Consider the following 12,506-nt stretch of genomic DNA (forward strand, 5'->3'; position numbering starts at 1 on the left):
ATACAGAATTTCTTAGCCTGTACTTCAACAATGTGAGCGTTGCTTGTAAGATGGAGCGAGGTTAGGAGTTTTCTTTTACGTGTAGGTTTCTTCTCAGGAGTTTTGAGGATGTTACGAACCAAAGCATTTTCCGGAGAATCGGAGGGTTTTGGTGTAGGTAAGAGAATTGTAGGTTTGTCTTCGTCTTGTGGCATAGGAGAACCTGAGGTATTTGGTGTAGGTGAGATAATAGTGGGTCTATCTTGATCTTGTGATGTAGGTGAATCATCAATTTTCGATGTTCCTGGTGCACAAATGTCATTAGTTTCAGTGTTATTCCTAGACTGATTTTTTTCTTCCGAAGATTATGCGAGCAGGAGGGAAGGAGCAAATTTGGACTTTGGAACAGTGTCGTCCGAAAAGGGCATGATTCCAGTACACGCGAAACCTTTTATGGGCGAGCCAACAGAAGCTGCCTCGTTCCAAGCCTCGCAAAAGAGAGGATTAAATCTGAACTTCGACAGAGCCTCGTTGGGATGGCGATGTTGCCAGTTTGTTGCTTTCGTGTGGTAGTGTGTCTTTAGAGACTTGAACAAAGTTCTATCTAAAGGTTGAACGTGCCTACTATGAGGTGGTATACCCACGAGCTCGATCTCATTCTCCTGGCAGAATTTCAAAGCATTGAAATTGCTCTGGCTTCCATGATTGTCCAGTATAAGCAAAACTTTACCAGGAGTTTTGTATGTACAAAAATGTTCCAACCACCTAAGGAAAAGCCTTTCGTTGATGTAACCAGACTCGCTCAACTCCACAACTGTGCAAGGTGGCAAACCATCATTGAATTCCGGGCGCATTCTGACACCTTTGAAAATGATCATCGGTGGAATGTAAGAACCAGAAGCATTGCAACAAGCAACGATTGTCACGTTTTCCCTTTTTCAACGTTGGTTAGTGACACGATCTCACGCTTTCCTTTTTGACTTACTATTTTCATGGGTCTGTTATTCAAGGGAATCCCTGTCTCATCCATGTTGTATATGCATTGAGGTTTATCAAACAAATTAAAGTCATTCACTACACCTTTCAGAATTCCAAAGTAGTTCCTCACTTCTTAATTCATACCTGCAGCTCTAGCTCTCGATAGTCCTTCTGGTTTCCTCAAACTTATGTTTGGGTGCCTTTTCATAAAGGCTTTGAACCAGTCATCGCCAGCTTTCTTCCCATCTGGATTCCATGGGTGCTAAACTCCACCGGCAACATCCACATCAAAAGCAGCACGTTTTACTTGCACGGGTGTAAGTCCTAATCCTCTGTTCTCGAAATACACTAACCTATTCACCAAAGCCTTCTCTGTTTCTTCCGATAGTACTGTGGGATGTCCAATTTTGCCTGTTATCGGTGGAGTAAGTCCAATCTGCCTTTCCTTTTCCTTGCCTACACGGTCATGAAGGGTGCCTTGTGGAATGTGATACAATGCCGATGCCCCTCTTAACGATATATCACCCGATAAGACGCTCTTCACTGCTATTGCCATATTAGAAGGATCCCACAAAAGATGCTTTTTCTTCTGTGTTTTCCGTCGTGCCATCTGTAATGACAAAACACGAAAGGCACACTGAGAATGGTAGCACAACTGGCTGATATGTACCTTCAACCTAGTGTTCAGAATTGTACCTTATTGGTGTTCGAAATTGTACCTTTCGCTATACTTTATCTGCGACTAAACAGTTACAAATGCTGCTCGTAGATGGCACCTGGTGTACCATGCTTGTTTCCATCATGGACCGTGCAACATACTACAGTAAACTAACAATCAACATTTCGCAATTTAAAGCAACAATGCAACGTCAAACAATGAGCTATTTTATAGTACGACATTTTCTAAGGTTGATATACACACCTTTGCTTGAAGAATAATTTCTGTACGGCCTCAACAAACAATTAAACACACAACTCTATCAGAAACAAACAAGCACAGGAGTCACTGTCAACGCCATATTTTTAACTCAGTGTTGGAAACTTGTATTTCGAAAAATGGTGCAAAAGCTTACTGTGTTCAGAATTGTACCTGTTCGAAATTGTACCCCCTTACCCTATATGAAACTTCATAGAAGCTTATAGTAATGGTAGTTATTAACCTTACTCATGGCGGTATAGATAAACACATATGAAGCTTCATGAATGCTTATAGTGACGGTAGTTATTATTTATAACAATAACTCATGGTAGAATAGATGAGCACATGTGAAACTTGATGGAAGCTTATAGTGACGATCACGATACCTATTAACATTAACTCATGTTGATATAGATGAGTACATATGAAACTCAATAGAATTTTATAGTGATGGTAGTTATTAATATTAACTCATGATACTATAGATGGGCACATACGAGACTTAATAGAAGCTTATAGCGATGGTAGTTATTAACATTAACTCATGATGGTACAGATGCGCATATATGAAACTTAACGGAAGCTTATAGTGATGGTAGTTATTAACATTTACTCATGATAGTATAGATATACACATATGAAACTTAATGGATGCTTATAGTTACCGTAGTTATTAACATTAACTCACGATGGTATAGATGCGTATATATGAAAATTAATGAAAGCTTATAGTGACGGTAATTATTAACATTACTTAATGGCAGTATAGATGCACACATATGAAACTTCATGGAAACTTATAGTGACGGTAGTTATCAGTATTAACTCATGATGGTAATTTATACTCAGGTTGCAAGGAAGCACTTGTCGGTGTTTTCATTTTCGTTTAATACCGGTAGAATAAGGCGGTCTATTTACTAATTTGTTTTTGGGAATTTAGTAATTCTTGTAGATTATTGTGTAACTTAGTGAAAAGACTATGTAATTAGTAACAAGACTTCGGGAATGTTAAGGGTTGTTTAATTAGTTGGTTGATAAAAGTTTACCATACCTTTTAGAAGCGAGGTTGTATGAGACGTGTACCTATTGCTTGAAGTGGGATCCGAACCACATATGCTTCTACTGGGGAAGGTTATTTAATATTCTGATGCTTGGGTTAATGTAATCTAAAGGTTTTATGTGCAAGATGTTATAGAGTTCTCTGTAGAATAAATTAAAGTGGATCCCGAAATTATGTTTCGTGTAGGTCTAACGTCTTAAGAGCTAATTGTTCTGATAACTATTCTGTTTGTGCAAATAATAATAAGTTATCGGACACCTAAGTTACCTGAGTTAACACAACAATCCTCTTCTATTTAAATTTTAACAATTTATGGAAGGTTAGAGCAACCTTCTACATGTAGGTACTCAATAAGACAACCGTATGGTTGAAATTATATTCACCCACAAACTAACGGAAATTATACTAATTTTGTCTTTCAGATTATTTACATTATTGAATACTCGAGCTGTATCATATTAACACAGGCTAAAGATAATCGTAACTTACATATAATCGGTAGTTATGAAGTATGGAACACAAGTTCAAGATAACATAACTTACTTATATTATGTAATTATGAAGTATAGAACACAAGTTCAAGATACTCATAACTTACTTATAAACTGTAATTATGAGGTATGGAACACAAATTCAAGATAATCATACCTTCCCTATTATCGGTAGATATGATGTATGGAACACAGGTTGAAGGAAATCATAACTTACTTATAACCGGTAGTTATGAAGTAATGAACACAGGTTGAAAGTAATCATAACTTACTTATAATTGGTAGTTATGAAGTATGGAACACAGGTTGAAGGTAATCATAACTTACAATCGACAGTTATAAAATATACGAAACGAAACTTGAAGGTGATCATTACTTACTTATAATCGGCAGTTATGAAGTATGGAACAAATATAGCTTTCTTTCTTTCTTTTTCAGGACGTGGTGATTGGATGACATATAAATTGGGAGAATAAGGTCGATGAAATTAATAGCACGATCGAAAATAACTTCAGATTCACAAGTTTTGCCATATAGCAAATTTTAAAGTTTAATATATAGAAGTGTGAACTATCTATTCTGTGAGTGGTCAATTGCCTCAAAGATTGATACCTCTGTTAGTCTATATTGTTGTCCTTCTTTTGATTTATCTATTAAAAGAATTATTCACAACGACGGAATATATTATAAGTGAACTTCCATGTGCAAAAAAATGGAGTTAGACTTTGATTTGGTTAGTATGTATGTGAAATATTTTCCTGAGCAGATTCTTGGTTCCGAACTCTATAGGTAATCAAAATTGCGGTTTCATTTTATCAAATTTTCGTGCAAGAAAATGTCACTGTTTACTACTAGCATGGAGGTAAACACGAGTTTGCTTAGTATAATGTGAAATACGTATTTATCTGTGCAAACCTTTAGCTCCCGATTTCTGACTTCCCCCCTCCCCCCCAAAAAAGTGAATAATTGCTGCTCAAAACACAAGTTAGGGAGAAAATACTTAAACATGGAATAAACCTGTTAAATTTTAAATTAAGTTTTAGTACAGTACGTTTTGTCAATTACACGCTTATATTTTACGACACCGGTTTGGTGAGATCACGTGAATAAAGCAGTACAGGTTTTTCAGTGCTTGAATAGGTAACTACTGGGAAAGAAACAGTGTCGTGAGGACATGTTGGAAGCTATTTTGCTCGGTGTTATTCTAATTTTTTAAGGAAGAGAGAGTAGATGTATAGGTAAATAGATAGATATAACTCTCTTAGGTAACAAAACCATACAAGATAGACAAAAGTATTTTTTTTTTACCGGATACCACAAGTGACAAATAGGGACCTACACATTATCCTAATACAGGGTGGTATGACAAAATTACGTAGCACTGCGAATATCTTGGAAACGAATTATCCAAAAATAGATGGTTGTCAAAAAGTGTTGGAAAGGCCTTAGACCAGCAAAGGATCGACAGTTGTTGATAATAGTATATATGCGTTTCAAATATATATATAACCCTTACTGTTACACTCATGTAAGCCCAGTTCTCATTCTTGGTAGGCCTATTTGAGCATTCGAGATTAAGAATTAAACGCTTATACCTTATTCTGAGAGATCATATGTTTAACCCTGTAGCTGTAAGAATTTCTAAAAGCAAAGATAATTAAACTAGAATTTACTCTTCCTGGTAACTGGGTAAAATTTACTCTTATATCTGGGTATAACAAACGATTCTGCCAACTCGAAATATTTTAACAACCGGTTCTCACCGATTATAATTGAATGAAGGAAGTAGGCGAGTCTAGTGAAGGAAATCAATAACAGAAATGTGCTGAAAACAAATATTCTCAAACTTAAGATCGCAAGTTGATCGACTTTTTCGGCACTACATGTATGGAATTTATGAGTATAAAGAACATATATTCAAAGAAAAAAAACATAGATAAATACCTTGTGTGTATATGTCTGTTCTCATTCTTCATTTGTACCCTCATGTTGTCTGTCACTCGAATGAGAATCTGTATTGTATCACCGAGTTAAATTAAACGTTTTCTCCCTTGAGTATTTTATTTAGTACCATCATTGGGAATTTTGTCCTTAGGTTTAATTAAGACGCATGGAACTATAATATCTCGCATCCTCATACGTAACCCTAGCTGCATGAGCAGAGAGGTTGGGATGAGAAAATGCAAGATGAAAGATATGATGCCCCTAAGTTGTAAGGGGGATGATCACGTTTCTTCGCGTCCTCTTGTTGTCTACATATGATTTTATATATATATATATATATATATATATATATATATATATATATATATATTATATATATATATATAATATCTTTACCCTCTTGAGCAGTAAATTCTTAAACCTTGACAATCTAACCCCTCTGTAGCCCTTCTTCTGCCAAAAAGAGCTCTGCCCTTGAAATGAAATAAGGGTAAGAAGGCAAGAAATATCCTTTACTTTGACTAAAATGGCTGCATAGGGTGTTGTTTGGTTCATCTTCTAACTTTTCTCCTAGGTACCATAAAACTACCCTTTAGGGAATTGTCTCTGTTGGCTATGTTATGATAAAAAAAAAAAAAGAGAAACCTGCAGAAAACCCTTTTTTAAATATATGGCGTCTGATATCTTGCTGGTGAATACAAAAAAAAAAATGTACTGTACAATATCTACACTCTTAGTTCTTAGTTAGATAAGCAGACGAGTTCGTTTTAGTACAAAGTATCTATGATGAAATATTAAAAAGTGCGGGGATGTTGTTTGTGAAGACAAAAACACGAGAGTCGTAAACATTTTCAGTCTGCAGGAATAAGATGAGGACTTAATTAAACATAATTAATCATTCTTGTGAATTAGCGAAGAAGACTTACAATATAAAGAATAGGAGGAGAAAATGTAATTAGAACAGATGATTGACATACCAGGGCCATGGGCGCCCGAAGAGAATTTTCTATAGGGGAGTCAATTCCATGGTTGCTATATTACGTCTGGTATGTAATATACGTGGTTTGTTATATTACGTATACATTTTCGTGAGCTAGGGGGGCTTGCAACCCTTCGGGCGATCATGACCAGGGAAGCCTAAAAGTTCCCGGGAGTTGGCGTGGGTCAATGAAAACTTGATCCACGACCCACTCTGATCCACCACCCACTGTGACCCACCATGACCCACTCTGACTCACCACCCACCATGAACCACTCTCATCCACTGTGACCTACTCTGACTCACCAAAATCCATCGTCATCAACTCTGAACACGATCCACGGCCTCTTCTCTACTGACTAAAGAGTTTACACTTGTAATAAAACAAGACTGAAAATGTCACTAATGGGAGTTTGAATTTCTAGTCAAGCGCTCAAGTACCACTCTGTTACAAAAACGGTGGATCTGACGTTTACAATATCAAATGGTAAAGTGTTTGTCAGTGAGGAAATTGAAACAGCTCGAGATGGGGGGAAATTAATGTGTGCCTAAAATATACTAAGAGAGTATTCTTGCAAGTGCTAATTTCTGAACGCATTATTCCAAAAGAAATTTCTATTCGTAGGAAAATACCCTTGTACAGTCAGCGACAGTAGAAACTGGAGGTTGAATACATAAGAAATGATAGCTTTTTCCAGTAGCAGAATAGTTTCACTCGATGTCTGATAGTTGGACAACCAACATGACAGCAAATACGTACCCGAAAACATAACATGCCAGGATATTCCTCCATTTGGAGGAAAAAGTATTACTATCTCAGAGCATCACTTAGAGAAACAACCACAAGATAAATCTGCAGAAAATCCATTCACTTTAAGATCAAAGAGATAGGAATTAATGCAAAGGAAACGAAAAGAATAATACGCATCATGCAGAGAACGAAAAAGTATGGAAAGCTAAACAAAATGAGAAAAGAAGGAAAGAGAGAAAGGAAAGAGCAAAAGACATGGGAATAAATTAAATTTTAACACTTAAGGATAAACAGTGTCCGTCTTTCCCCCTGACCCCATCGTGGGTTTTCTCCCTTCATAGGATAAATCTCTTTCAGTATCAAAGACGAACATCATTTATAGTGTTGAAAAAAAAATAATTCAGTCTAGGCCGAGACTCGAACCCCACACCCTTTGAATGACAGTCTCAAGCGGTATCCACTTACCTACACAGGCTCTATCTATAAATCAACTATTACCCGCGCTGTTATCAAACGTGTTAAATCAGCCATTGTCGGTGAGCCACCCCAGTTCCATTTGAAGTTTAAATTTTATTTACCTCACTTAGCCATCTATGGGTAGCAGTCCCCTTGCTTTCATAAAAAACATTTGTTCTGTAGATTAAAATCAAGAATGAATTAATCTGTACTCTTGGGAGCTTACTGGTGCACCAACATATCTATCTATCTATCTATCGATATCTATATGTCTATCTATCTATCTATCTATCTATCTATCTATCTATCTATCTATATATATATATATATATATATATATATATATATATATATATATATATATATATATGTGTGTGTGTGTGTGTGTGTGTGTGTGTATGTGTGTGTGTGTCGAATTGATTTTGGATTAAAAGAGCGACTTCGTAAATTTACGGAACGCGTGTTAACACGACAGTAAGGACATCTCGTAACGTTGTTAGGTAACACACGCAGTGTAAATAAAGTTTCAAAACCAGAAGTCGGAAGATATGCCGTGGGTAAGTCGGTAAGACGTCTGCTTGCTGAGTGGAGAAATTCGGGTTCAAATCTTGGCTGTTACTTTTTTTTTGTTTTGTTTTGTTTTGTTTGTTCCGTTGAAAATACATTTCTATATTTTTGCGTTTGAAATTGCTTTCTTTCATTTTTTGTAGATTATCTTAAATTAGTGAAGGCCAAGTAAGGTCAGATTACATATATGTCTGCTTTATCTGTGTGTACAGTCCAGAGATGGAGTGAGTCAATTGGGTCAAGATTTGTGAGTAGGTCAGTGGATCGTGGGTCAACAGGACGTGACTCACTATGACACACCACCCCCCGTGACCTCTCTGACTCACACTGACCCTACGTTTTAAATTTTAAGGTCTCCCTCTTTATTCGGCCTCCCTCCTTATTATTAAATTCAATGTATAGATAATTATTGAGTTGAGTTGATTTTGAGTTTAGCGCCCTTTTCAGCAGCGAGGCTATATGAGACGGGACCTACTGATTAACATAGAAACCGAAAAACATGAGCTCCCGTTGGGAATCAAACCAGGGTCTTCCACCCCACAGGTATATAATAGTGTCTTATATAGCAGTTAATATTCTTGCTGTAAAGTATCAAATAACTAAACATTTGATGTAAATAAATGAGAAACCTAAAATATTGCAGATTACTGCAATTGCGATTTAATTCAATTTTAAGCATTATACATCCATATGATTGTTAAAGTTGCTTTATAAAGATGCAGATTATGAATTATAGTAATTTTTTCAATGAAATGAAATTAAATTAAGTTTGACGTCCCATGCTTATGTCGGCTAGGTAAAGGAGACGGTGATGATGAGAAGTGAACGAAAATTATGCAACGATATAGGTAGGAGGAAACAGGAGAATCCTGAAGAAACGAACGCACACGGTGTTTCTTCACCACAAATCTGACTTTGTGCAAGCTGGGATCGAACCAAGGACCCCATGCACCAGAGGTGAACGCTCTACCACTAAGCCACTTTGGCCCTATGAAAAATACAACCATATTTATTCTCTCTCTCTCTCTCTCTCTCTCCATTTTTATATAGGTATCAGAAGCATGAATAATTTTCATTTTGGGGGGTGCGGTGGCTCAGTGGTAGAGCGTTCACCTCCGGTGCTTTGGGTCCCTAATTCGATCCCAGCTCGCGCCGTTTGGACTTTGTGGTGGACAAACGCCGTGCTGGTGGGTTTTCTCGGGGTTCTCCCGTTTCCTCCCACTTTCTTCATTCCATTTCACTCCTTTCTCATTATCACCGTCTCCTTTAGCCTAATCGGCATAACCATGGGACGTTAAACATAAAGATTTCATTATATTTCAATTTTTGTTTTGAACGTATGGTTTCAAGTTGGTATTAAACTCAGAACTCTGATCTTAATGAGTTGAGTTGATTTGGAGTTTAACGTCTCTTTCAACAGCAAGACCATATATGACGTGGACATATTGATTAACGTAAAACCCGAACCATGTAAACTCCCGCCGTGTGGTGGTGATTGTGATTTTGAGTTTAACTGCCCGGTCAGCAGCGTGGCTATAGGAGACGTGGACCTACTGATTAACATGGAATACGAAACACATGAGCTCCCACCGGGAATTGAACCCGGGTCTCCCACGATAAAATCGTGCGTACGCTAACTCCCACCGGGAATTGAAATCTGTTCTCATTGTAAGAATGTTAACGTTCCTTATTTTACCGGTTTTTGTATAACTTCATGGACCAAATTTCACAGAAGTAAATCCCCACGGTAAGCAGGTTTGCATATCCAGACTCCTAAGTATGAAAACATTTACGCTCACTTCAACCTCAAACAATTCATGAATTGAAGAATAAAGGATAATATTCCCGATAAAGTATATGGTTTGAAAAATACCATATAGGAGAGGGACATATCAGTCCTTTCTGCTCATGGAGTTATTAAAACAGGATCATCGGGCAGTGGTCTTTACCATTGAAAGATATTGCTTCTAAAATATTTCCAAGTAACTTCCAATTTTCCATGTATGGGTAGCAGTCCCCTTGCTTTCATAAAAAACATTTGTTCTGTAGATTAAAATCAAGAATGAATTAATCTGTACTCTTGGGTGCTCACTGGTGCACCAACATATCTATCTATCTATCTATCTATCTATCTATCTATCTATCTTTAGCTGCTAGGGGTCTAAAAAGGTCGAAACAATAGATAAGTTCTAAATTTTCTAACTTTGATTTCTTTGCTCCTCTCTATACTATATTGACTAAATCTTGATCTGAAGAAATTCTTGAAGCAATAAAACTATGAATATGGTATTGCCATCAACACGTTCTGTTCTAATTTAGTTTTCGGAATGTCATGATATTTTCCCTAAAATATCATTATTTTTGCAGAAATGACTTTTGATGTCACCGTTTTACAAAGAAATAAGTATAAAAAGCTTTATCGACCCTATTATCTATTCACAAATAAATATTTTGTTGTTTTTTAAGAAACAAAATGTATTTTGTTCATTACATACCACCAAGGCATCTTTCTGTGAGGCGAAAAAGTCGAAGGACAAAAAAGTTTATATTTTCCAATAAATTTTGTTGAGAGTGGTAAAGGACTGTGAGAGACATCGTTATAGAAAGTTTCGTTAATTAATTTTAATAAATAACATATTTATACATATCTATAATTTTGAGGGGTTTAAACGGGACGAAATGTTTCCAATAATTTGTATTTTTTTAAAATAACAACAATATTTTACATCTTATTGCAATGAATCTGACATAATTCAATCTAAGTAGCATAAGAAACGTTTTCCCGAGATGTGTCAGTAATTAGACAGAAATAACGTTGATTGATATGACGATATTTTTTATGGTCAAGGGGTTTTTTCGGGACGATTTTTGGTTATTTCCAGGTATCCAACTCTCAACAGAATGTGTAAGAAAATGTCGGCAACTGTGAGCGTATTCTTTAAAACGTCTCTTCTCAAGCATTTCTCATTTCATAAACTATTCTGTTTAAACAGTTCACAGAAATTAGGATGGAAAATTGACAAAAACAGTGCCTACCAACATTTCAGATCGAACATCATCGCCATACACAATTGCTTCGGAGAAAGCCGCACCACCGTTCGCTCATAACAAACAGTATTGAGAAGGGGGGAAATATGTAGAGGAGGAGCCCTCCCCACGTGCGTCACGCAGCAGCTGAATAGTTGATTGACACCTGAAGTTCCTTTATAGCTGTTTTCTTCCGCTGGTTATAAAGCAGTAAAGCGAACAAGAAAGACTGGTTACAGATTTCAATAACAATTGTATAGGCTGTGCTCTACACAAACATATTTAAAGCTGAGAAACTATGTAGAAGCCCTAGACTAAAAGACACGCACCATTTGAAATATTATAATATATAACTACAATACATGTATATAGAATAAGAAATACATTTTACTCAATGATAATTAAATAATCCAATGTAACACCACTCTACAATATATCCCATATTTTCAGGAACACAATCAATAAGACCGTTATATTACTGTTTTATTTATGGTTTAGTGTCTCACTGGTAATTACACTGAAAGGAGAGGTTCCGACTTCATATGATCGCATGCAGTTTTTTATATGGTTTCTTGCCTTTCACTCCTTACATTGTGTCGTTTATTATTATTATTATTATTATTATTATTATTATTATTATTATTATTATTATTATTATTATTATTATTATTATTATTATTATTATTATTATTATTATTACATTATTAGTGAGTTGAGTTGATTTTGAGTTTAACGTCCGTTTCAGCAGTTAAGCTGTATGAGAAGTGGACGTACTGATTAACGTGGAATCCGAAACACATGAACTCCTACTGAGAATCGAAGCCAGGTACCCCACGCCAAAGACGCGTACGCTAATCGCTTAGCTATGAAGATACTCATAATAATAATAATAATAATAATAATAATAATAATAATAATAATAATAATAATAATAATAATAATAATAATAATAATAATAATATAGTTTAAATTAAAAGACACATTCTGACCAAAGCATATATTAACTAATAAATAATAGCATTACAGTTTCGGCAAATTAATTTACCGAAACTGTAACGCTATTATTTATGAGTATATATATGCTTTGGTCAGAATTTGTCTTTTACTTTACAAAAGAAGTTCCAAAGCTAGAATGAGTGGTATTCAAATAATATAGTTAATAACATCAAGAAATTTTGAAAACAATAATTTTGGGAGAAAATAGTTTTTGTGGTGGTAAATTGAAGAAATGAAATTAACACTAAAAGCATTTGCGAGATGAAATGTTTTCATAAACTAAACTACTTCCCTGATATTCGAGAAAACCGCACTCAATGTTTTTAATTTCTTCATTTTACCTTCTCAAAAATAGTTTC

General features: G+C 35.7%; 1 protein-coding gene across 1 annotated transcript; it reads right to left on the bottom strand.

Moving 5' to 3' along the window:
- Window positions 1–344: 344 nt before the first annotated feature.
- On the bottom strand, window positions 345–833 carry LOC145682253 (uncharacterized). Its single transcript, XM_081753835.1, has one exon. It carries the CDS (start codon window positions 831–833, stop codon window positions 345–347), a length of 489 nt encoding a protein of 162 aa, XP_081609961.1.
- Window positions 834–12,506: the final 11,673 nt, after the last annotated feature.

The sequence above is a fragment of the Thermobia domestica genome, chromosome 1, assembly GCF_964235325.1.
Source record: "Thermobia domestica chromosome 1, izTheDome1.hap1.1, whole genome shotgun sequence".
In the NCBI taxonomy this organism is placed as follows: domain Eukaryota; kingdom Metazoa; phylum Arthropoda; class Insecta; order Zygentoma; family Lepismatidae; genus Thermobia; species Thermobia domestica.